We start from the raw sequence: 27990 nt of genomic DNA, 5'->3' as shown, positions 1-27990 counted from the left end.
ACACTGCATTACTCATGCAGTGCCAAGTGCCAAGTTGGATTCCTCCATCCTTCCTCCACGTATGCAAGCGTTACACGGTACACTAGTTAGCGACCTATGTAACGGATCTTCAGCTCGCGCTCATCATCAGTGCCGAGACTTCAGGCGACAGCCAACGTCAACGAAACCGGTCAAGAATTGAATTTTTCACCGCGGAAAGTGACTGATTAGTGTCTGTTGTTGGCAGTTTTGAGAGCTATAAACAGCTTAACCGTAACGCATATATTTGATCAGTTCTATTCCAGCTCGCAAGATAAATGAAATGGTAAGGATGAAATTCTATGTTGTCGGTTGTATGATTGAATTTGATTTTAATTTTTATAAAAATTGATTGTCGGATTGAGTGACATTCACATTGTTGTCAGATTGTGACTTTTGTGTCTTTGTCAGTTTGTGATTGTCAATCAAAAGCTATTTCTATTTCTTTTTAATATGACTGGCAATATCACTGACAGTCGACTAACCTACACTAGATCTATAGACTCTACCTAGATCTACAGACGCGTCCAAAAAAAATATGGATCATCCGCATTTTCACTGACAATTCTGATTTTCGATCAGCGCATTGCCGATGATTCCGCAATGATATTCTTGATGCATTTTACATTGACTTTGTACAGAGACTTTCATTTTATGAGCGATAATCCTCGCGAAGACGGACAACCAGGACTAAATGTCGACGGCGAACTGGGAGTAGACTATTTCATTAAGACTAAGACTTAAGAGGAATCCGTTTTGCGTGGATCGTGAACCCGAAACCCACAGAGCTCCGAAGAAAACAAATGTCAGTGAAAATGTGGACAATCCTTACTTTTAGGACGCATTTTGTCCGCTCATACCATACCGAAATACAAGGATATTCTCCTTTATGCAAACGATCTTCATTCTCTAACCAGCGGCCCTAAGTACTGGTGAATTGTATGTCATTCAATAATTTTAGTCTTTACTTGGCTGCAAGTTCAAAATCTTCAAAAATGAACAGTTACGGTAGGGGCGCTTATCCGAGAATAAGGATCGTCCGCATAAAACAAAAGAGGATATCCTCATAAACGCTGAGAAATCGCATTTTAAAACATAAGACGATCCTATTACCGATCAGTGCGTTGGCGGTGTGAAAAACGGATTCCGTGATGATGCCCCTAGACTGAAATTCTGTCTTTTTCGTTCGTTAGCCTCTTATTTTAATTTGGGTCGGATCGGCTCCTCTCTTTTTACAGACAGAAGCAGACCCTGTCTCTAAAGAGAAGAGCCGACCCTACCCAAATAAGAGGCTAACGAACGAAAGAGACACAAATTTTGGGTCTATGATGCCCATGTGCAAGTCTCACTTAGGCAGCACAGAGACTTTCATGTTATGAGCGATAAATCCTCGTAAAAGTAGACGATGAACTGGGGATATTTTATTTAAATCTAGATCTACTGTTCCGATACATATCCTGGCCAGACACACAACTTCTGGGTATATACATGTACTGTAATACTACCATTGGTGATAACTGTAAACTTCACCATTATTGAACGTACCTGTTTGTGTTTTGGGAAGAAAAATGTGAATTTTCTTAGCCCGAACAGAGACTGTCTTCATTGTCAGAGATAAATGTACATGAACATATGTAGATTGGTGATTGAAAGATAATGATACTACATGTACATATACTTTTACTATTATCACCAAGTCAGGCCTTAAATTTCAATATTTTTAGGGCAAGGCCACTTTTCTGTAGGGCACATTCCTATATTACAGCACAAATAGGAAGAATTGGAAAGGGCGCACAAAATCTCCAAGGCCAATGAGAGGGGCATTAAGGTCAATCAAAAGGGCATCCACGGCCATGGCCTTGGTGGCCTTGGATTAATTTAAGCCCTGCTAAGTGTTCATCGTTTATTAATTCTGGTGATATTGCAATCTCAAAATTCTATGTTGGATCAACGCATTTCTCATGTCCTTTTGTGAGGTAAATCATTAATTTGAAACACTCTCTCTAAAGTGGGGGCCTTGCACCTCAACTTCCAAACGTATAAAATTTCCTAATACCCAACTTCTTGGGCAGAATTAGCACAGCTACTCATGCCATGGCAGGTGTTCATGTCTTAATTTTTGTTTAATTTATTACATCATATTTGAACCATTAATGATCCATCATTTTTTATTTTTTTCTTCAGATGCTGTCAGTTGCAGTACTTCTGCTCGTAGCCAGCAGGCTAACCGATGCCTTCTATGTTCCTGGTGTTGCCCCTGTAGAGTTCACAGAAGGTCAAGCAGTAGCCATCAAGGTAATTTCATTTACATTGCTTGTATAAAGGCATTTAAAGATAAAGTTGAGTTCTGGTCATGCGATTGCATTGTGAAAGAAACGTTGTGGAATCGATCAGAAAAAGTTGATCATACTGCAAGGTTCTGGAAGCATCAAAAGGATAAGAATTTTGGCCTAGTCTTGGTAAACTTACAAGCACTGTACACCGAAAGATGTGTATGGGACTACACGAATATGGGGCATACAAATCTGTCCCGATTTTTATGATGTTACATGCCATATTTAGAATATTAAGGCATTTGAAGAGCCATGCTTTTCAGGGAACATTTTTTTATAGACTGATGTTCTTTCACACTTGCATAATACAATGATAATGCTCACAATTTTTTTCCTCACCTCTTCCCAGAACTCATCCTTCACTTTAAAGCCATATAGGTCAACTAAGTACAGACTGGTTAAAAGAGAAGGTTGAGGTCTCAGGTTTGGGCAAGATGAAAAACAATTTCTTAACGCTGTATCTGAACAAGCCTTTATCTGTACTTGTCAGTCACTTCATTAAACTTTTATTTCCCTAAATTCCTTGAACATTTTTTCTCTCTCTCTCTGTGTAGACATTGAACTAGTAGAATTATGTACAAATAAAGATTAATTTCAGAAGGTATATCTGCACAATAGTTAGCTAAATTAGTTATCTTAAAAATAGTGTTCAGGGAAAAATGACAGCTACATGTACATGTAATGAGCTCTTTTTTGCTGGTAATAGTTGAATGCTTGGCATATTTGTGTTCACAGACTACATCATACAGTACATGTGATGTACAGGTGTACACGTGATATTTGAGTCACTCTTTGTACAGGTAATACCAGTAGAATTTACAACCACTAAATGTGATGGTGTGTAAGAGCCACAGGAGGCAAAGGTTAGAATACATCATGTACATGCGAGAAGCTAATTAATGAACAGCCATTGATCTTGAATTTCATGCCCATTTCATGGTTTAAATTTTCATTCTACTAAAATCCTAGTTTCGGCGGAAGTTGCTTAAATGGACAAAGTTTTTAATGAGCTTTGTCGTTTTGACATTTTTTCAATATTGCCTATTTATACCCTCATTATACTGGTCCCCCCTCCCTCCTTACATAATATGACGTCATTGGGTCATTCCATGTCAAACCACCCAGCAATTTTTTATTTTTATGAAATTTAAGTGTTCTTGTTGAGTGTGATCTCATAGCACCAAATCTCAAATTTTATGTTCAGTAAATAGGGTGAGGGTTTGTCGGTTTGGGAGATACAGCCCATCAAATTTTGAAATTTTCTGCAACAATGGGCATGGCCACATACCTTTGAATCCATGTACCTCAGGAACTAATCGGTCAATCTTCACAAAATTCAATAAGGATTCCAAATCTACCATCATGTTGAAGATTGGTACATGTTGGGGTACCTTGACTTTACTTTTGACCTAAGATTTGACCTTAAAATTGACCTTGTGGCTTGTGGATCATGTGACATTGACAATATTTTCATGAAATGTAATATCTGACATGTTCACTCTTTAGCTATTCATAATATTTCATTTACCCCTTAAAATGTTTATTGTATTATGAGCCTGTACATTTCGATGATTGTAAGATGGAGGTGTTTTTTTTTTACTGTATTGTAGATAGGGGTTTGGGTTATTTTCAACTGAGAGTGAATCTAACAATTCTTATATTCTCTAAAAAGTCTGTTGGAGAGCTATTGCTTCATGTACACCTGTACATGTACATGCACATTGTAGATACCAGGGGCCTGTTCCTCGAAACGTCTAACTTCTTGACAGTCCCATTGAAATGCGTCTAATTCTATAACACACGTTTTAATGGGATAGTCAAGAAGTTAGACTTATGACGGTTTTCAGGAACAGGCCTCTGTACCCCCCCCCCCCCCCCCCCCCTTTCACCTCCATAAATACTGCACACCCTGTACATGTCAGGCATTCATACAACAATAAATATTTTGCACATCCAAATTTTAAAAAGAAAATTCAGCAATTTTTTTTTTTTTTTTTGGGGGGGGGGGGGGGCTGTTTATTGCATCATGTCTGAATGAACCTTCAGAATGTCAGGCATTCATACAACAATAAATATTTTGCAACATCCAAATTTTAAAAAGAAAATTCACCAACTTTTTTTTTTTTTTTTGGGGGGGGGGGCTGTTTATTGCATCATGTCTGAATGAACCTTCATTTTATTGTATTCATTTTTACAGGGAGTGAAGCTGACAAGTACAAAGACACAGCTACCTTATGAATACTACTCTGTGAAGCTGTGCCCTCCTGTTGCTGGTAACATCGTCCATGAATCCGAGAATCTCGGAGAGGTCTTGAGAGGGGACAGGATTGTCAATACCAACTATGTGGTTAGTCCATTTGCTATTAAAGTCTCTCTGCCACAGTCAAACCTGTCTATAGCGACCACCCAAGGGAAACACAAAAAGTGGCCTTTGTAGACAGGTTCCTTTGAAACATGATTCAATGAGAAACCATTTTCAAGGGAAACAATAAATGTGGCCTTTGTAGACAGGTGGTCTTTGTAGACAGGTGGTCACTAAAGCAGGTTTGACTACACTTGACAAATGTGGTCCGTTTGGAGCCAGAAGGTTGTTAACTCTGTGTGATATGGTATGAGTTAATGCCTTTCTGGCTCCGAATAGAGGTCTTGAGAGGGGACAGGATTGTCAATACCAACTATGTGGTACTTAAGTCCCTTTGCTTCTTGTCAAATGTGGTCTGTTCGAAGCCAGAAGGCTGTTAACTCTGTGTTTCATGATATGAGTTAATGCCCGTCTCGCTCCGAATAGAGGCCTTGAGAGGGGATAGGGTTGTCAATACCAACTATTTGGTAAGTCCATTTGCTAAGTCCCTCTGCTACTTGACAAATGTGGTCTGTTTGGAGCCAGAAGGTTGTTAACTCTGTGTATTTGGTATGAGTTAATGCCCTTCTGGCTCCGAATAGGGGTCTTGAGAGGGGATAGGATTGTCAATACCAACTACAAGTACATGTACATGTACATGTGTGTGGTAAGTCCCTTCTTGTCAAATGTGGTCTGTTCAGAGCCAGAAGGGTGTTAACTCTGTGTGATATGGTATACAAATATTGACTGCTCAATCGGATGATGGTGGGAACTACGACTCCCTCGGTGGTGTTCACACCGGCCCTTCTATCACCCCCTCGGCTTTGCCTCGGGGGTGATAGAAGGGCTGGTGTGGACACCACCGAGGGAGTGGTAGTTCCCACCATCATCCGATTACAGAGCAGTCCATATTTGTTTTATATACATGTACCTCATCCTTTTTATTGATTCATGATTAGGTCTAGCTGTAGGTCTAGATAGATCTAGCTCTAACAACAGGAAACGAGATCAAGAGGAATTTACTCACCAGAATAAGAAAAATCCAAGGCAAGAGTATTGAATTCCTACGCGCTGCGCGTAACCGTGTGATTGCGGTAGCCTAGCAACTAAAAAACTTGGTGTGCGCAAAAGTCGAGGAGGGGTTAGGAGTCCTATCCCAGGGTTTGATAGTAGCTATCAAACCCTCTGACGCAATGATACTTGATAGATCGAAATGCTCCTTGTCATGTGATATAGTTTTGACCAATCACTGAATGACAATCTATGTACGAGGTATATAATATGAGTTAATGCCCTTCTGGCTCTGAATAGAGGTCTTGAGAGGGAATAGGATTGTCAATACCAACTATGTGGTAAGTCCCTCTGCTTCTTGACAAATGTGATCTGTTTGGAGCCAGAAGGATGTTAACTAATGCCCTTCTGTATGTACAGCATGATTGTGCCTGAACATGTTACTTTAGAAAATTGGAGGTCTGAAATGCGACAGTACAACCTGTAATACAGTGGCAATATTGTTAATGTATTGAATTAAATTTGCGATCGGTGAGTGATAAGCAAAATTCTCGAAAAAATAAAATTCATGTGAAATAACAGCCTAGATTCAGTCAATGCATCTACATGTGAACTGTGCTGTAATATTGTATCATGGGCTTGGATACTGTACACTGTAGTACACACCAACAGGAGCTTACATGTACCTGAGAAATTTTACTATTTTGTCTAAAATCACAAATTTTGGCACATTTGTGAAGTAAAATACTGATTAATAACAGATGTGAACGCAGACTGTTCAAGAAATGGTTTTCAGCAATGCCTTTCCATGAAATTGTGATGTTTTTCTTGTACTACTCGACTAGTAAAAATCTCGGCGCCCATAAAAAGTTAAAAACCTTTGGATACTACATGTACCACTACATGATAAATGGATATACACTGTAGAGGTCAGTGGGAAGGCATCCCTCTACCAGTAATCACTTGAGATTCATTCCCTTTCAGAAGTTAAACTATAACCTCTGAATTCACCTTAGGTCCCGTATAATCAATGCATGTTTCTAAAGAGAGCAGAGCTTGATTCGTAAACATGGTATTAAACAATAATGCTGAAAATAGCAATGATATTTATTCTTGTCATATTTTTTTTATTGTGTGAAGGTATCATTTATGATTTACTCATGAACCGTGCAGTCTGGAAATATGAAGCGTCCACTCAAATCAAACAAAAAAAGTTCTTTGTTTGTTGAAAGATGATACAGAGACGTATTCAGGGAAATTCTATAAACCAAGCTGGCTCCCCATTTATGGGCCCCAAAAATTAAAAAGCTAGACAAAAATAAAACACACTCATTCCTCTGAAAATTATTTACATGTAGCAGGGAGCGCCTCACAAAATCAGGAAATTGTTCATGTTTGAGTTAAGGAGGAGCATACATTTGAAGAAGAAAAAACATAATGAATGGTGGTGGTTATTTTACCTGACTGCTAAGAAAGCATAAATGCTTGTAAGTAAGCAATCAGAGGACCAATGGCTTTAGGTCCTCTCCGAGAGACCTGGTAATGAGGATTAATGCCTTACCAAAGGGCACTAGCGCATCGCCTTGGTTTCGAACCCGGGTCACCGGATTACGAGACCACTGCTCTACCAACTGAGCTATCGCGCCTTTCACATGTTACAAAGTGAAAGGAAACCACACCAACAAAAGCAATCAGTAACGGCATTGAGATCATGAGAAATCTTTATTATTTACTCATTAGTATTGTTATTCATGTGATTTTTATTAAAGGTTTAATTAAGGATTGTAAAGAAAAATGAAAAAGGGAGGGGATAACATTGCAAATGTAGAGTACTGTCTTATGGGGCATTGCGAGAAAGTTGCAATGAAGTGCAAATCCCCAAAATCAAGCATAAGGCCATTAAAAAAAATATACATGTTTAGCGTCCCCGCCCGCTTCCTTTTGGGGGGCCGCCTCCTATTTTTTTTTCTTTTTTTTTGAAATTTTTTTTTGAAATTTTTTTTTTTTTGAATTTTTTTTTTGAAATTTAAAAAAAAACCCATCAAAAACACTGCTAAAATGGATCTATTTCTGATATAAAAAATAAATAAAAATTGTTGGACGCCGTCTTGAAAAATAGCCGGAATGTCAGAGAAAATTTTGAGGCCATGGCCATTTTGAGCGGCCATTTTGAAAGAAAAAAAAAAGGGCCTCCTCCTTCCTATTTTTCGAAAAAACAGGATGCTAAACATGTTTTTTTTTTATTTGGCCTAAGTGATCAATTGCAAATTTGCAATTGATCACAAATCAACTTTCTTGCAATGCCCCATTATTAAGAGAGAGGGAGATAGAGAGAGAGAGAGAGAGAGAGAAAGAGGAGAATAAAAGCTACATGTAGATCTAGTTAACTTAATTTAATAGTTAAAACTTAAATCCTAACAAAATCCTAGGAAATCTAGGAGACTAGTGGGGCATTGCGAGAAAGTTGAGTTGCAATCGATTGCAAATATCAGTTGCCAATTTGCAACCTGCAGTCAATAGCAACGCCCCCGTTGTACTCATTAGTGCTGCACATGTTAGAGACATTGAACATGCATGTACCTTCAGAACACTATGCCTCAAATTATTACCACGTGGCAGTTGATGGCACCAGTATATTCAGAGAGCACTGTTTATCGGTCCAATAACTTTCAATTGCCACCAAATATTGACTCTAGGTTTCAGCAGTATTGTCACAGCCAGTAGAGCAATTGTTGCCGGTATGAGTGTGAGAGCTTACTTATAAAGAGGTGAAATCCAGGGTAGGTGAATGGTAATGGGGGGGGGGGGGGTGGGGTCATGGGAGACCATGTACATGGCGGTTGTGGCTCATTGATTTGATAAACCGGCATGAACATGGGTGAAAACTGTATTATAATTCATTTAGAAAGTTCTATGAATACATGTTTATCTGTACATTTAGTTCAGTTCAGTTCATTTTATTGGACATACATGTGTACAGGTTGTACGCCAGGAGTGTCACGTATATACTATTATTGATTATATAAATCATTCTCTGGCTGTTTCTGTAAAAATACAAAATGTTAAATGACATGCATTAACACATGAAAATAACACATAACAAATATACATGTATACAACAGTATACATTGTATATCACATTATAATTATATCACATTGAAAATGTATATATAAGACAGAAATATAACTAATTTAACATCCAGTTATATGTCCATGAAAAAGTAAATAGGAATTAGAAACACATCACAGTAGTGTTAGAGAAATCAAAGCCCAGTGACTTTTAATAGCACAGTGTACATAGTTACATTAACTATTGCCATGTTGTAGAACATGGTCTACATGTACATGTAGACAGCTGATCTATTAATTAATTGATTGATGGATTGGTTGGTTAATTGGTCTGTTGATTGACTGATTGATTGATTGATTGATTGATTGATGTGTTGGTTGATTGGTTGGTTGGTTTATTGATTGATTGATTGATTGATGTGTTTGTTGATTGAATAATTGATTGATTGATCAATCAGTTGATTGAATCAGTTGATTGATTGATTAATAATTTGATTATTAGATTGTTAATTTGTTTTTATTTATTCATTTAGACTTAGACAGTTAGACTCCTTTAGACTTCTTTTCATTATTTTACGTAATAAGATTTCATTATTTTTGTTCTTTCTATTTTTTCATTACTGTCCTTTTTAAAATTCAGTGACTCTTTTGTTCCCCTACAGTATTTCCCAGGTACCTGTACATGTAACTATTTTCATTCATTCATTCATTCAATTTCTACATCCTTTTTCTCTATTTTTTCCTGTTTTAGGTGAAGATGAAGACATACCATAGTTGTCTGGTCCTGTGTGAAGTTGAGTTTGACAAGAAAGAGTTAAAGACTCTGGTTGATCGCATCAAAGAAGATTACAATGTTCATTTGTAAGTACAGCCAGTATTTTTGTATACTGTCTTAATACATGTAGTTTAAGATTTATGGAATCATACAGTGAGTACATGTATTTGGGTACATCTATTATGTACAGGCATGTCACATACATGTATGTTTATACAAAGTGTTATTAAATTGTATTATAGAAATGTGGACATCATTGATTTTAAAACACCAGTTTATGTGACGTTTGCCTGATCCAAGATCTAGTACTGTAGGGATATCAGTTTAATACAGTTATCATAGAAATGCATGTATTACACTGTATACTGAAATCTCGATGTGGTTAGTAACAGTTGTGACAAAAAAGCTTGGAATCGCCCATTTTGCAATTTATGAAGTATTGTTGTCCAAATTGGAGATTCAATATTCATATTTAACCCTGTAAGTTGTGGCTTTGATCGGATCGGAAGATCAGAGCGACACCCTCGCACCTTTGATCGGTATCGGATCGGAAGATCGATCAAAAAAATCGGCCAATTTAAAAAAAAAAATTTTAAAGACGAAAATTTTCAAGTTTTTGGCTATCAAATGCTAAAAAAAATTCATGGCTGGGATTATTTTGTCATTTGGAGTTGTTGTAGACCATGTTTGTTGATATTTTGTGCCTTTTCATGACTTTGAAATTAATAATATTGGTCTAAGAGCAGAGGCAAAACATGCGGGCCGCCATCTTGGACTATAATGCACCTACATTATAATATGAATATGAAGTGTTCAAAATGGCTGCTCATTTGTTTAGTATCATGATGTAAACAGATTATTGTTGTACTGTACATCAATGAAGTTAAATAAATACAATATAATACATGGTCAATTTTACCACGCTTTAATACAGGATCGCAGACAACCTTCCAGCTGCTACCAAAATTCAAATAGACAAAGATGAGGAGTTTCAGTACGCTCATGGCTACAAGATGGGATTCGTTGCTAATAAAAAGGTGAGTTGAGTAGTCCTTCAGCTCTTCGAACCCTAAATCATTAATGATGAGATAATAATACAGGCCTGATAATTACCCGATTTAAATCGATTTCCCGATTTTTTTCCTGATTTCTTTTCTATTTTTTTTCTTCTCGACTTTATCCCAATTTTCCAGATGTTTCCCTTAGTTTCTCTATTCTTCCCTATTTTTCCCTATTTTTTCTCCAATTTTCTTCATCAAAAGGGGGGAATGTTGTTCGATGCCATTTTTTCCCGCAAATTCTCCTTTTTTTTTTTTACTCAAGGGGGGCGTGGTAGAGGAACCCCCCCCCCCCTTTTTTTTTTTTTAGTGCTCACTATCACCCCTGATAATAATAATAATATTTGGTTCTTGTATAGCTCATATCACATTATATAACGTCTCTATGCGCTTCCAAAGAGCTTTGGATATTATTACCCTAGCTTTAGCTCTGGCAGCCATAATCAGCGCACAGTGCATTTCAAGGAATCCTACCCGGTACCCATTTACCTCACCTGGGTCGAGTGTGGCAAATGTAGATTAATATCTTACCAAAGGACATAAGAGATGCACATCTACTCCATGAATGTGTGTGCTTAAAGGGAAATCCAATCCTTGTAATAAGTAGATTTGTATGAAAGCAGAAAAATAACAGAAACAGAATGGCAAAAGTTTGAAACGAATCGGACCCACAGAAAGGAAGTTATGAATGTTTGAAATATGAGATCACTAAGTCTATGGGTATCTCAAATTGGTAATTTGGTTTATAGTGAATTGTGACGTAGGATGTGGATAAATCTCCCATTTGATGTGTACAATTTCTCGTAAGTTTCTTCTCCATTGGGGCACTACTCAAAATATATTATAGAAAACATATTATTATAGGTCCTTTAAAAAGAATAGACCCCTCCTGAGCCATGTATTTTTGAAAGATTTAAAGTTTAGTTATTTTATATGTTGGAACAGATGGGAAAGTAGCCGGCACTACATCACATTGACATTATCGCTTCAGCCAATTTGAAGTGCCCATACGTGTAGTGATTACAAGTTTCAAACATTTATAACATTCCTATATTTAGTCAGATTTAATTAAAATTTTCATCAGTTTGCTTCTCTGATTTTTTCTGCTTTCGTTTATTTTCCCTTTAATTACAAGCTGGGTATAGAAACCAGAATCTTTTCACATGAAACAATTGATTTTGACAGCTGTTCTCTGTTTCATGTCGTGATTTAATCAATCAAATTTGAACGATTTGCAGCATGATACTCATCAGTCATTCAGAAAATTAATGGGGATTCTAATTATAAGTAAATCTGGACATGTTTTTTTTTAGCAGATGTTTCTGCATATATTGATAAATCAAATATAAAACATTCAAATAACAATAACAGTATATAATATAATTGATTTACATAGAGAGTGACAAAATACACATACAACCCCCTGTACATCAAAATGCATATATTTTTATAATTGAAAGCTTGAAAGTATGGAGGTAAGTAAAATAATCAAGATAAATGCAGAGGCCAACTATCAAAAGCAAGAATGTTTGAGTCAATAGCATTCAATCTAAGCAGCCTTTCAAATCAAAATTAAAATTCTTTCTACTTGATTCTTATACTATGTGTTGAAAGATGATATAGAGAGTTGTATTCAGAATAGCTCTGGCAGAGCTGGCATACCCCCTCCCCCCCCCCCCCCCAACCAGCTCCCCCCTTATAGACCTCCAAAATTAAAAAAGCTAGATCAAAATAAAACACACTCATCCCCAGGTTCTCATCCCTCTGAAAATTAAAGTGACTCAGTAATTTTCTCAGATTTTGAAACAAAATCCTGGATTAAGCTCATGCTGCAATCATAATTATAAACCTTTAGGTCAGTCAGGAACCCTATGACTTGTTTAAGCCGACCGCCTGTCGGATTATCAAGATATTTATGATTAGAAATCCAAATCAAATTTTCTATTTTCATAACAGTACAGTCTATTGGGGAAAATGAGTATGGTAAAACCGGTCACTGAAAGATTTTTACTTTTTTGAGGCACTTCTTTATCATTTTGAAGCGCAATTTTATTTAGGGCATCAATATTATACCATATCACAGACACTGATAACACGTAGGGCCATGCATCTCAGATTTAACATCGTTAAGTGATGCCTTCAAGAACAGGTAGTAGGAAGCACCTCACAAAATCAGAAAATGTTTCATGTTTGTGTTAAGGAGGAGCATACTATATCGCAATTATTTGAGGAAAAAAAAATCATATTACAAAGGGAAAGGGAACATCACCAACAAACACGATTAGCAAGACCAAAGATATCATGAGACACGACAAGCTGGGGGCGTTTCACAAAACTTGTCATCAGTGACAAATGAAAGATTTTGTTATAAGCTACTGAAATCCTTGCTTCTGATTGGTTAATTTTATCAGCAGATTTGTCACTGATTTTTGTCATTTGTCATTGAAAATAGGCTTTGTGAAATGCTCCCCTGGAGTCTCTGCAGATCTTAGAAAGGATGTTCATGTATAGTACATTATGACAATAAAACGTACAGTTAACAACTTAATTATTCATACCCCTTGTAAATTTGATGGTTTTACGTTTTTTGTAACTCAACAATGACAGGCGGACTGGTTGAATTCAGCACTTTGTTGAATACTTTTAGATGTAAGCTTTAATATGTCACATTCTCAAGATACATAAATCAAATTTTCACATAATTAAAAAAATATGAAACTTGGTAAGAGTATGAATAATTTAGTTGTTTACTGTATATATATATATATATATATTTTTTTTTAAATTTTGATTTCAGATTTACTTGAACAATCACCTTGAGCTGGATATGAAGTCACATAAACTCACCCCAGAAGGGTAAGTTTTGATAGAAAGAAAAAAAGTTTATTGGTTTGTGATTATTAATTAATATAGTGTGACAGTTCCTTCTCAGGAATCTAAGTGTGATGCTTTGTATCTTTACAAATGCAACCCATATTCAAGATTGATCAATAAAATACATTGGAACTGTCTCATACATGAATGACTGAGTAAACACAAAGAAAGAAATAGATATAAGCTAAATAGCAGTTTTTCCCTAGATGCTTTTCATTCTCTGTTTGAACTAAATCGCTTGTCACTGTTATTTCTACCTGTTTAATACATTTACGTTGTGATTGAAGGGGAAGTCCATCCTGGTATAAAGTTGGTTTTAATAAAAGCAGAAGAGTGAGAGGGACAGATCAGTGAGTTTAATACACTTTAAACCAATTGAAAAGATGTGAAAATGAACTGTCTGCAATGGGTAAAAGAACAGTTCTCTGGGGGGTGTTTCACAAAGACTAAGACTTTAAGTTGGACTTAACTGTGGCAGGCCACCATTATGATCTTTAGATAATTGTTTCCCCTTCAATAATGAATTATCAAAAACTGTTAATCCTGTAGATTTGTGACCATGATCTGTACGTCTCTTGAGAGACCAATGCTAGTAAATGGTGAGAGCAAACAGTGGCATGAATATCCTGCTATAGTTAAATAGTTAATTCAACTCAAAGTCGATCTTAGTCTTTGTGAAACACCCCCTGGTCCTGTTTACATGTAGATATTGCTTTTAATCTGCCTTTTGTTGCTAGTAAGAAGTAGAAGCAATCACTTAGAAGTTTTGATTTTTCTCGTTTTCATACAGGAATGAGTATCGCATCGTTGGCTTTGAGGTTCGTGCTCGCAGTCTCAAGCATGAAACAGGCAAGAAGGCGGAGGATGAGTGTGTCGCCACGCCCCCAGAACAGGAGCCCCCTGCAGATGCCATGGAAATAATAGAAGGAGGTCAGTAATATTAAATAATTAATTATTTTCAAATTGACAAATTGATGTGAGGAGGCGCGATAGCTCAGTTGGTACAGCAGTGCTCTCGTAATCCGGCAACACGAGTTTGAAACCAAGGCAATGTGCTAGTGCCCTTTGGTAAGGCATTAATCCTCATTACCAGGTCTTTCTGATTGCTTACTAACAAGCAATTTATCCTTTCTTAGCAGTCAGGTAAAATAATCACCACTAATCACCACTAATCAGTTTCCTTTAGATTATACTCTCTGCCAAGCATGATATATTGACATTTCTGAAATGGTATTTTGAAAAATTAATAGTTCAAAGTGAAGTTGAATGCTTAAAGGTGGATGTAAAGGGTGAAAGCGGAAAGTCCTTATTTTAAATGTTACAGGTTTTAAATACAATGACCCTCATGAGCACTATTAAGATAAGAATCGGAGAAGATTTCATGCAACCATGATAATAAAGAGTGGATTATGAAAATATGATTAGTCAGGAAAAATCTTAAATTGATACACCATGTGTGTAGTTCAACCTGGGATACATATCGTTTTTAGTTTTATCCTGCCTCATGTACCTCACCATGCAAACCTTTGAAGAACAATTGGAACTATAATTGTGCTGATAGTCGTTATCGTTATAACAGTATTACCCTTCAAAAAGAAATCACTATATTCTTTATGTGTTTTGAGATATTTTATATATATCAAATGAATTCACTGATTCCTGCTGTCATCTTTGTTTTAGTTATCGTCACAGTATACTAATATATTCCTTTATTTCTATTCTCTTTCTTTGTCATACCAGCTGAAAAGCAAACCATTGTGTTCTCGTACGGTGTTCACTGGGAGGACAGTGACATAGTCTGGGCATCACGATGGGACATATACCTTGCAATGAGTGATGTACAGATTCATTGGTTCTCAATCATCAATTCGCTCGTCGTTATCTTCTTTTTAGCTGGTAAGTTGATAGCGATTCGCTTTGAAACCCCACTGCACTACTTATAGCTACTTGCGCCCTCTATATAGAAAGCAATACCTAATCAGTGCCCATTGGTCCCCCATGATTCCCTTTTTCTTACGTTAATTAAGAACTGAATTGATGAGATAACCACCTGTCGGTGAGCTTGCAGGGAGGTCTAATCCCCCCTGGCCAAACTAGTGCAGACAGGCTTTAAATGAAAAGATGTGCTTCTAGTTTTGATTAAAAGTGATTTCCTCATTTCAGTTTTAGGGCTTGCGCATGCAAATGCCTTATTTCCCAACATTGAATTTATTATATGTGATGGGGATTGCAATAAGGGCTATCTTGGGAACTACACAGGTTGTGGGTATGCTTGTGAAACTTTAGTTTAAACAATTCTACAATATAACTAGGGGCTTGGCCGATTAGTGCAGAAAATCAACAGAATTTTGAATGATATATTTTGAAGAGATGTAGTGGTCTAGTGGTTAAGTCTCCGGACTGTGAACCTTAATGTACAGGGTTCGAGTCCCACTGCCTGCAGCACTAATGTCATTTGGCAAGACATCAATCTACATTTGCCACACTAAACCCATGTGTAGTAAAGTGGGTAAGGTTAGGATTTATTCCTTGAATGCTCCGAGTGCTACGGTTGCCGGAGCTAAAGTCGGGGTAATATCCAAAGTCCTTTGGAAGCACATTGAGACGTTGTATCATAATGTGATATGTTCTATACATGAACGGTCTACTGGTATTATTATTATTTATGTATTTTTAATATTGTTCTAATAATAATAGTAATAATAGGCATTTCTACAGCGCCGTCTATCTAGAAATTCTATTCCGAGGTGCATTTATTATTACACCGGCTTTAGCCTAGCTGCCATTACAGTGCTCCAGCATTTCAAGGAATTAATTCTTGCCAGGTACCCATTTACATCACCTGGGTTGAGTGTGGCAAATGTAAATCAATGTCTTGCCAAGGGACATTAGTGCCGCGGCAGAATTCGAACCGTGGACCTTGGGTTCAACAGTCCGGCGCCGTATCCACTCGACCACGACACGTCTAACATAAAAATGATGTGGTATGCTTCCTTCTTCTACAGGTATACTGACCATGATTATGATCAGGACACTCAGAAGAGACATTGCAAGATACACCGATGAAGATGGGGTAAGTCTTATTAAAGCCCCACTGCACTACTGATAGCTACTTCCGCCCTCTATATAGCAAACAATGCCTTATCGGTGACCATTGGTCCCCCATGATCCTCTTTTTCTTATGTTAATTGAGAGCTGATTGGATGAGATAACCACCTGTCATCTGACTTGGCAGGGTGGTCTAATCCCTCCTGTCTAGTACAGATGGGCATTAAATAACCTAACCAATGAAAATACAACTTTATATCAATGGAAAGTTATATGAAATTATAACAAAAATATAAAAGAATAAGAAATGATTTCCCTTTAGTATTGCACAAAAGCAAATTAAAATCTCTTTTTCTGCACCCCTCCAAATTACGGGCCAACAGGGTTTAAATTTGCTGCAGTTACTGTAAAAAGTGGTCAAAAGAGATGATTGGCACTACAAAATCAATGAATAGCAACAAACACAGACATACTAAAAATTTCTGTTTCAATTAGCGGAGTAAAACTCCCAAGAATGAACAGAAATTTGAAATCAGACAATATAAACAGGGGGGCTGTTTCACAATGAGTTAAGTCCGACTTAAAGTCATGCGTAAGTGCCAATGCACATACACTTAACATGTAATCTCATTGAAAAGACTTCTAATACTACAGTGTATTAGTAATAACGCGGGCCTCTCGACCTTGATCTGACCAATGCAACGATGTGTAATATACCGCGCTCAAGTAGAAACTTAGGCGTGACTTTAAGTCCAACTGAACTCTCTGTGAAACACCCCCCGGAAGTATTTTTGCGATTTACTGTGACGACAGACCTGCCAACCAGTACGATTTAGTCGTATTTCGTACAATTTTTAGAAGCAAATACGACAGTAAGATTTTCCTCGATAAAATATGATTTTTAAAAAAACAATTTGGGGGGAGGGGGGGGGGGGGGTTGTATTTTATTTTGTGTGTGTGTGTGTGTGTGCCATTTGCAATGGCAAAATGCCCATTCTGTTCTGTCAAGTATCCTACAAGCATCTCACATGGACAATGTTCATTGGTTCATCAAACACAACAGTCGTGGCGAAATCATGCACATTCAACCAATGATCCATAAAAAAAATTCTTCCTGTATGTAGGAACTGTATTACAGTTCCTACATACAGGCATTGATCCGCGTAACAGTACATGTTTATTTTTAAGAATACAACTTTTCTCAGTAAAATTCAACTTTGGGGAACAAAGAATACAGTTTTTGAATTCCAGAGGATGGCAGGTCTGTGATGTGTGCAAGACGAGAAGCTATATTATTCTTAAAAAAAGTGATCCATACACATGAATTGTCCTGTCTCCTGTTGTGACCGAATGAAATCTTGTGTTTGGTTGGCAGGAGGACACGACAGAAGAGACCGGTTGGAAACTGGTTCATGGTGATGTCTTCAGACCACCCAGGTACAAACAGCTCTTAGCAGCTCTTGTAGGTGCTGGGGTGCAGATCTTCAGTATGGCTCTTATAACAATAGGTAAGCTGTTGGTAGGTACTGAGGTACAGTTATTCACTCAATTTGATATCATTGTGTCAATGGCTCTGCTCTACAGTACAATATTACCTTGATAAATCATTACATTCTGGACTTGGGGTCTGTGCAGACAATTTTATATATGTGAACGCTTATGGATGCATGAAATAATCTATAGATACTACTTAAATTTGCAATATCTCTTTATAAAAGTAACATTTGAAGCTCATGTTTTGAATATAGCAAAAAGGAACGTCGAAAACTGAACATAGAAAGCAAAATAAATTTGATGATTGGTACATTTGTGATTTGGTGATTTGACCACATCCATACACTTTTTTCTATGTATACATGAGCTGCTCTTTTCCCTAATGTGACCCTCTTTACTCATTACATTTCTAATTAATTTACAGTGATCGCTATGTTTGGTATGCTGTCTCCAAGCAGTCGAGGAGCTCTGCTGAATGCTGCCCTCTTTGGCTTCGTCTTCTTTGGGTAAGTCAAGATGGAAGTGATAATTTTGTGACTTGAAACCAACCTGTTATTGTGTTGATTTGTTTAGTCTAGCTGCATGTCACTTGGTCAGCTCTCTGTCTTCGCCTACAAACCGGCTCGGGCGACCAAGGCTCAAAACTGAGTCACATCTTTTAGATGGTGACGTTAAAGGACGATCCCCTGACGTAAATAATCATATCTGATATCTGATACAAATCGATTACACACACACATACATACAATGAGATTTATTTATTTCTCTTTGTGGTCCTTTTCCATATTTACCTTACAAACTGCTTGATACATCATCAAAGGAAAGGTATTACCTTATAGTGTTAAATAAGGATCATAAAGAAGGAGGGTTAGGAGCCGCTCAGCATGTTTTACAAAGTAATCCGTATTTTTAGCTTGCCTGTACTTTTGCTCTAAACAAGATATACCGGGTATGTTATTTTCAGAACACATGATGTGAGAAAGGTTCTTGCAAAAGTTTATGAATATATATCACTGAGAGAAAAGATAAAGAAGTGCTCAGAAAAGCAAGAGTAAAGACATCAATACCAGCTGATTAAGAACAGCAGAGAATGGAAAAAATTCAGTTGTTGGCATTACATAAAGCACATGAACAATATACAATAGAAAATAATATACACAAATAGATAATAGACAGTAGCAAATTTGTGGAAACACAGATATAAATCGTTTCACGGCTGTGAAATGTATTTGTATATGGGTGACGTCACTTTCACATTTTCTTGCCTTTCGTTGTTTCCAGTGTGTTTGCAGGCTACTTCTCTGGTAGACTTTACAAGACGATGAAAGGAACAAGATGGACTACAGCTGGTTTCATGGTAAGATCATAGACATACTTGGGCCCACTGGGAGTGTCGTGGTCGAGTGGTTTAAGGCGCTTGACTGGAGATGCGAAGGTCGAGGGTTTGAATCCCGACACGGCACTAATATCCTTTGGCAAGATATTAACCTACACTTGCTACTCTCCACCCAGGTGTTAAAAAAATGGGTACCCGATAGGATGCGACCGTCATCATTGGTCAAACAGTTTTTGAGCGTCAAGTCATGCCTGGCTGGAATGCTCCCCAGGGAGTGGAGATTGTGCATACAGTGTGTGGGGGCAAGCACTGAATCCAATGACCGGGGTAATAATATATCTGTAAAGCGCTTAGAGACGTCTGAGATGTATTAAGCGCTATATAAAAACTGAATATTATTACATAATTATTATTAATTCACAAAGCGGCTTAACCTCCACAAGTATAGTACACACGTATCCTTGCATCCAATGAATATATGAAGGAATATATACAATTCAGTATGCTTGGATTACACTTATTTTAGTTCAGAGTGAGGTTTAACTTGTAGTTTAAACAGTGGGTAAAATTTAAAAATCTTTTGTGAATTTGGCCCTTTGATGATAATGACCCAACAATCATGTGTCCGTTCCTGACTCTCCTTGGAAATTTGCTCCACATTTATGAAGAATAAAGTACACATCTACATGTTTCATTTGTAGTTTAACAAAGCCAGGGCTCCGTCTTCCAAAGAGTTACGATCGATCCAAATCAATCGCAAGTCCTCCAACCAATCGCAAGTTTGCAGTCTCCTATCTCTATGTACATAGTCACGGTTGATAACAAATCTTTGTAAGACGGGGCCCTGGTGTCCTGGTATTCACACACTCTGGAATATCAATTTTCTGTTTATACAATGTTCTGAAATTTCTAATCATTATTCTCACAGACTGCAACCATCTATCCTGCCATCATGTTCGGTACGGCGTTCTTCCTCAATTTCTTCATTATGGGCAAGCATTCGTCCGGAGCCGTACCGTTCACGACGCTCCTAGCCCTGCTATGCATGTGGTTTGGTATCTCACTACCTCTCATCTTTGTGGGGTACTTCTTTGGCTACAGAAAACAGGTGAGACGCAAAGCTGTAGTGAGACAGAAAAAGAGATGGAGAGATGAAGGGGGTAACAGAGAGAGAGAGAGGGAGAGAGAGGGATAGAGAGAGAGGAGGAGAGAGATAGAGAGAGAGGAGGAGAGAGAGGGGGAGAGAGGGAGAAAGAGAGAGGGATAGCGAGAGAGGAGGAGAGAGAGGGGAGAGAGAGAGAGAGCGAGAGAGCATGAGGCCATTCACAATATGGTGTGGTGTGGTGTGGTTCAAATTTTCAGTTGTCTGCTTGTCTTTATGGGGTTTAACTTTGGCTACAGAAAACCGGATAAAACCGGACCTGTAGGGACAAACATTTAAAGCAATAAAACATAGAAGAAGAGCAACAGTGTATGAGAGAAAGAGAGAATTAAGTGGATTTGGGTACAGATGGAAAAAAGTATTAAATAGACTCTCCTCATGGGTGGATGATGTTGATAATAAAGGTGATGGGGTGATGAGGCTCTGGCCAGATAAATATTTAGATGTAGAATGTTATCAAGAAGGCCTTGAAGGATTGGGATATTGTGCTTTTGTGTCAGTGTCATTGTAATTCTGCTGTTTATTTCACCCGTACAAAGACGAGTCCCTGAACAAATCATGATTCCATTAAGAAGGAGTAGTACATGTACATATAGATTTTGCTGATGTTGTTGATGTTTTAATATAACTTGATTGCATTTTATTTCAGCCATACGACCATCCGGTGAGAACCAATCAGATTCCAAGACAGGTCCCCGAGCAGATCTGGTACATGAATCCCTTCCTCAGGTGAGAAACCCTCCAACCTATTACTGCTCCAACATTTCATGTTTTCATGTTTTATAAACACGGATACAAATGCGTACTAGATTTAAGATATGACAACACTAATTTGAATGAAATAATATGTAACGCGGCACTTAACAAAGATTTGAGCTTTAAATTTTAATACATTACGAAAATGGCCTATTGATGTGTCATGGTATGATGGAGATGTCATGGTGGTTCATTGCCTTGACTCTCAATCCTAGGGTTGAGGGTTCAAATCTCAGCCCAGCACAAATGTCCTTGTTCAAGACATTTTTTTCTTCTTTTTTTCTTCTTTTAAAACTTTTATTATCAAGTAATTCGTACATACATCATGATAACAATAATCATAAAAATCACTGCACCATAAATACAAAAGGTTAAAACAGATGAAAAACATCAAACAATACAGAAATAGTGGGTAACAATTTCTTTTCTACAGTGTATATCATAGGATTATAATCAAAATACTTCTTCCACAGGGGACCATTTCTTATAGTGCATTCCTTCTTTGTCAAGACATTAATCCACATTTACAACTCTCCAACCAGATGTAAATGAGTACCTGGCAATTGCTGGGTAATTACAGGGCCCTCGGGAATAACAGCAATGAAGCTGATGAGGCTACGCTGGGTAAACAAAATATTATGATTATTAATTTTGTTTGATACCAAAACATTAACTTTCTTTGTTTTTCTTCGGTAGTACCCTGATGGCTGGAATTCTACCGTTTGGAGCTGTTTTCATCGAGCTCTTCTTTATTCTCACCGTGAGTAAACATTTTACAATCCTCCTGCGATCCGATTTTAGAAGAAATGGCAATCACGTTAGACATGGAAATCCAAACAAAATTCATCTTCCCGATTTACTTTCTGGAAGATGATAAGAGTTTTAACACTCCAAATGTTAGGGCATTGATCTCTTCTAGACTCAATAAAAGCCGTATCAGCTTTAAATCGTAGACTTTCGCACTTTTAGTTAAAAATAATAATAATAATAATAATAATAGCCTAATAGTCCACTCCAAATTTTATTGAACCGAAACGGAAATTCTTTTTGCCCAATTGATCGTGAGCCCGGCAGTCACTGAACAGCGCCAGATCGACGTTGCTCTATCCCTTATTGTTGAATGCCAAACAAGGTAGCAATTACTCCCATTTTTTAACGTCTTTTGGTATGACGCGGCCGGGGTTCGAACCCACGACCTCCCGGTTGTGAGGTGGACACTCTACTGACTGAGCCAACACTCCGGTTTGATGTCACTGTAATTCTGTGCCGATTTAGCCTTTTTTCCCCCTACAGGAAATCTTGACATCCATTGAATTTTAGATTTTATTTATCATATGACTATCCAGATCCTTGATCATTAAGATTTTAGAATGTTGAATGTTCACATCAAATACTTTTGCAAATCGGATTGTAATCAGATCGTATAGTGTGCAGTAGTTTTAAAATTAAGATTTTAAAACGTTGAATGTTCACATCAAATGCTTTTGCAAATCGGATTGTAATCAGATCGTATAGTGTGCAGTAGTTTTAAGATTAAGATTTTAGAACGTTGAATGTTCACGTCAAATGCTATTGCAAATCTGATCATAGTCCGATCGTATAGTGTGCAGTAGACATATGAGAGTGTTCACAAATTGATTCTTTGTGTAGTTTCTTTGAATGTTACTTTGTTGTTGAGTTTATGTAGTGTAGTGACACAGATCCAATCAAATGATATTGAAACAAGATATTGGATCATCTTAGATTGTTTACGGCAAGTTTACCCCATCTTAGTTTTGCTAACAATTCTGGCATAGATACCTCTGCAATTCAGAGTTTGGCCATGGCTGAAATTGACTGCCCTACAAAGTGATGATTCTGCAATAGGATACTGGAATGTTGTTCAGTCACCATTGTTAGTTTTACTACCAACATGCACCATGACTCTTTTTGTGAATAATGTGAATAATGAATAATGATACAAATAATAGATAGTAACAAATCATAGATATGACTAGATGGTTAATAGTATAAATACAAGTGATAGAGACAACTCATACGAATAGAGATGAAAATTAAAATAAATGAATTAAATAATATGAATATAAATGATATGCTTGAATGTGTTACATGGATATATCTTGCTATGTTTTTGTTTTTATTTTTGTTCTTCAGGCAATCTGGGAGAATCAGTTCTACTACATGTTTGGTTTCCTGTTCTTGGTATTTGGTATCCTCATCGTATCGTGCGGACAGATTGCAATCGTCATGGTTTACTTCCAGTTATGTGGAGAGGTCAGCAAATTCAATTCAATGTATTAATTTCATAAAATACGAAGATATAATATCTAATTAAATTGTGCCAGGGAAATCGCCATAAATAGCTAGTGGCTTCCCCTTACAATCATAGTGACAAAAACAACAAGTACAGAATACCAACAAAGCGTAAAGGAAATCATTAGCACATTACAAACATTAAACAAGTAAATAAAGAAATGTAGAACATTTTTTATATTTATATATATATATATATATATATATATATATATATGTATGCATGTTGTCAATGATGGAAACAAAAATGGGAGTGTGAAGCTACATGTAGTAGATACATGTATGTATAAAGGTTTGATTAAACTTAGATTTAAACACCTTTTTGGAGCGTATGTTTTTTAAATGAGATTCAAGAGCATTCCATATTTTAGTACATTTATTAATTACAGAGTTTATTCATGGTGTTGAATTTAAATAGCAGTATGAAAAGATAATATCATGTTTATTTTGTGTATCAAATGAAATTAGTCAGTGTATTGAATGAATAGTAATCAGCTCCAGCAATTTCTCAAATAGCTATGATAATCTTTTAAAAGATCTATTGTGAAAATTAGAAATTTTGGCTGTGCAGGAGAATGATGCAAATACTATGTTCACTTTGATTTTTTTTTTTTTTTTTTTGCTCTCTCTCTCTCTCTCCCGCACTTCATTTCCTGTCTTAATACATGTATGTTGATGTTTAATGTTCTTGTTATTGTACATCGCATAGACTTAACATAACATTTGAAGAATTTGAGCTCATTTGCTTAATGAAGTGTAACAACTGTGATTTACGCTCATGATTACTAGGGAGTGAATTTGAAAGAAAGTTTGTTTGCGATATCTAATTGGACTTACCTGTATGATCATTGCCAAGGAAATCAACATTCTTTTAACACCAATTATTTGTCGAACTGACTTAAGTGATTGCAATCACCTAAGTAATAGTCAGATTTTCAGATCCTTTTACCGAATGGTCGTACGTTTTGTGCTGCTCAAAGATTCAATCAGTTTAATTTTGGCCATTACCATTAGTGGGTTATTGATGTAGACAAATGCTCATGTACCTGTTAGATCTCATTTTATGTATATTACCAAAGAAAAAAAGATGTTAGTCAGTCAGTCACTCACTAGTGTCTGACAGTGAAGTCTAGAAGGTAAACATGTTTCCTTGCATAATATGAATATTAGGACACTGCTAGCATTTAAATTTCACAGATAGGACATACATGACATATTCATAATTCCTTCAAAGTTCTACAGAATTTGATGTTGGCTGCAAAAGGGAAATAGTATCTTTAAGCAGTATTTGATGATAAATTTAAATACAATTCCATTAAGTACAGTACATTATAAGGGACTATGTTCAAGATTTTGGTGCATTTAAAGAGATTTAATGAGCCTTTTGTTTTTATTTGTTAACAGGACTACCACTGGTGGTGGAGATCCTTCATAGTATCTGGTGGATCAGCATTTTATGTCTTTATATATTCCGTCTTCTACTTCATTACCAAGGTAAGTACTTTGTATTTTCTTCTGCTAATCAGTAGTTTTAAAGCCCCACTGCACTAGTTTGTCCAGGAGGGATTAGACCACCCTGCATGGTAACTGACTGGTGATTATCTCATCAAATAAGCTCTCAATTAACATAAGAAAAAGGGGATCATAGGTTAGGCATTGTTTGCTATATAGAGGGCACAAGTAGCTATAAGTAGTGCAGTGGGGCTTTAAAGATGTATTGAAAATGAGGTATACTTTGGAGGATGGTATGAAAAAATAGTTAGGGGAACTGGAGAAATTGTTGTGAAGACTTGAAAGGATGCGCAACATCTGTTTTGTTGGGAGTTACTTTGCTTAGATGCCGACATACTCTGAATTATGATTTGCAACGTAATGATTTTCTGTTATTGATACTACATGGGGAAAGATTCAGAATAACTTTAAGGCAGCTTCTCTTAAAGGGAGACGGTCGTCACTTTCCATGTGCAGTAGTTCATAATTTGCTAGAACCAGACTCTGGAAATACCATTGATGGGTATACAAGTCTCTCGACACAGCAAACCCGTAGTCCCATCAAAAATATCCCCCAGTCTCTCGGAGAGTCCTTGGGTGAGGGAATGTAAGATAATGACTTTCCCCATATGGGTATGGGTGGTAAATGCAGAGCATTTAAACATAAAGCCTGTTGGTCATTAAACTAAAGGCTAACCCTGGTGATTGAAAAAACCTGTTAATTAGATTAACGCCCAAATTGTATCGAATTGCCCATTAGAGCCCACCACTATGCGTCTTTAGGCCTGGCAGCTGGCACTATGCGCTAACGCTTAGCAAAATATCTTGAGCTAATTTCTTGAGGTCGAGTCTCGAGCTGATGAAGACGCTATTTGTAACTTCAGGATTATTTTCCAAATCAGAAATTAGCAGGCTATTTGGCAATCGCGAGCTGACGAAGACATACCTTGAGAGATAAAATGCAGTTTCATTTTGATTACTTACAGTTTTATTTGATGATTTATTTTTTCAGCTTGAAATCACCCAGTTTGTTCCTGGTCTCCTTTACTTCGGTTACACCTTCATGATGGTGCTTACGTTCTGGATATTGACCGGTACGATAGGATTCTACGCGTCTTATTGGTTCGTATCCAAGATATACAGCGCCGTCAAGATAGACTGAACACACTGTTAGGGGTTTCCCCCACACCCTGTCAGGGGATTCCCCCATACCCTTCCCATCTTTTGAGCGAAAGACCTGTGGTTGTACATAGTAAATAAAGAAGTAAATAAAAGAGTAAATAAATTGGTATACAGACCTTCTATCGTTTTACCACAACTAGTGCAACAACGGTATCGGCCCATGAACCTCTTACCGTGCTTAAACAACGTTGTTGGTCTAAATCCTAGAGATTAACAGATTTTTTAGAGTGATGTTAAGTTTGGCAGCTTTTGGTGTATATTTATATTAGAGCTCTCTGCCCTATTAGATTAAATTTCTTTTCGATTTGATGTGTGTCAGGCGAAGGGATGCAAACGATTGCTTTATCGATGAATGTACTTATTGATGATGACACATTTTAAAGTTCAACCTTTAGGCGACTATATCTACACAACACTTCATAGTCTATATATCATCTAAATTATTACCAGTGATCGGTAAAGTATGCTTGTATCTTTATTATTTGTTCATCCTTTCCTAAGAAACCAAAAAAACAAAAATATGACAGCAGTATGTATTTGAGCCTTTCTACCGAGAACACACAATGAATGTTGCATATATAGGAAAGAGCACTAGGAAATGTTTCTTATTCACACTATGGCTTAAAATTTATTATTTTCATTTTTATTTATGTAAGTGAAGTCTAGTTCAGTCTTGGATAGTTTGTTTTTATTTTCTGCTGTTTGGGTGATAGTTTGTTGTAGATGCACCTATTTTGTAGATAACATATATTTTTAAAGTGGAGAACATGGCCAAAAAATGCTCTGTGTGGCAATTTTTTATACTATGGAATTGACATGTATGATATGAATATTTAAATAGTACCACGGATGAAGAACATTATCATAGCCTTTATTTACCAGGCTTTTCTAAAAGGCATTAAATCAATGATCAATACTAATGTAGATAACACCTCAAATGTAATTACTTTGATTTTATTAATTTATTAGATTAGAGTATTAGATGATTTCCATAAGGTCTTGTAAAAAGAAGAAGGAACATTAATGAAGCTCTCAATGTGCTATACATTCAGCAATATTAAAGCCTGTCTGCACTAGTTTGGCCAGGATGGATTAGACCTCCCTGCATGGTCACTGGCAGGTGGTTATCTCATCAAATCAGCTTTCAATTAACATTAGAAAAAGAGGGTCATGGGGGACCAATGATCACTGATTAGGCATTGTTTGCTATATAGAGGGCGCATGCAGCTATAAGTAGTTGCAGTGGGGCTTTAAATCTATTGTAATCAAGAGCGACAGCCTTGGAGCATTTTATGTAACATAGAGAGTGCATGATGGACGCTGCACTACATTCAGATATGCTACGATAAACTGGCAGTTTTTATGATCAGGTAAAGTGTAATACACATCACATTTCTTTATTATATGATACAGAGCTGAGTGAATATGCATGGGAATTTTGTTGCGCACAGTTGCCATTTTTTCATATTAAGAAATAAAAAACCACCACCGTTTACTGGGGCATATCTAAGTGAGCCTTGCTAGACATTACTTGTGGTTTGAATAAAGGTCTGGTTGATTTATCACTTGCATATTAAAGAGCGAGACATATGAAAGCGTTAAAATACATATTCAGCTTGTATTCCTACACTACCGCACAATAACCTCATCCGTTTGGAGCTCGAAGGGCATCAACCAGGGGGGTGTTTCACAAAGAGCCTAAGTAGAACTTAACTCTAAGTTGGACTTA

At 36.9% G+C, this 27990-nt stretch overlaps 1 protein-coding gene across 2 annotated transcripts; it reads left to right on the top strand.

Moving 5' to 3' along the window:
* Positions 1 to 27051, top strand: LOC587169 (transmembrane 9 superfamily member 4). Of its 2 annotated transcripts, XM_030983035.1 has the most exons (19): positions 1 to 304; positions 2203 to 2313; positions 4549 to 4659; positions 4995 to 5033; positions 9524 to 9633; positions 10482 to 10584; positions 13403 to 13461; positions 14270 to 14409; positions 15220 to 15375; positions 16485 to 16552; positions 17903 to 18035; positions 18446 to 18527; positions 19303 to 19378; positions 20286 to 20465; positions 21169 to 21248; positions 21972 to 22035; positions 23430 to 23549; positions 24993 to 25082; positions 26092 to 27051. In XM_030983035.1, exons 1-19 carry the CDS (start codon positions 302 to 304, stop codon positions 26239 to 26241), a joined length of 1875 nt encoding a protein of 624 aa, XP_030838895.1. In that variant the 5' UTR covers positions 1 to 301; the 3' UTR covers positions 26242 to 27051. The 2 variants fall into 2 exon arrangements, with proteins under 2 accessions (XP_030838895.1, XP_030838894.1); XM_030983034.1 differs by lacking the exon at positions 4995 to 5033 and having other exon boundaries at positions 4549 to 4698.
* The last annotated feature ends 939 nt before the right edge of the window (positions 27052 to 27990 follow it).

This window comes from Strongylocentrotus purpuratus, unplaced genomic scaffold (genome assembly GCF_000002235.5).
Source record: "Strongylocentrotus purpuratus isolate Spur 01 unplaced genomic scaffold, Spur_5.0 spur5_scaffold_13, whole genome shotgun sequence".
In the NCBI taxonomy this organism is placed as follows: domain Eukaryota; kingdom Metazoa; phylum Echinodermata; class Echinoidea; order Camarodonta; family Strongylocentrotidae; genus Strongylocentrotus; species Strongylocentrotus purpuratus.
Note: the sequence above shows the minus strand (reverse complement) of the source record. Positions and strands in the feature narration are given on the sequence as shown.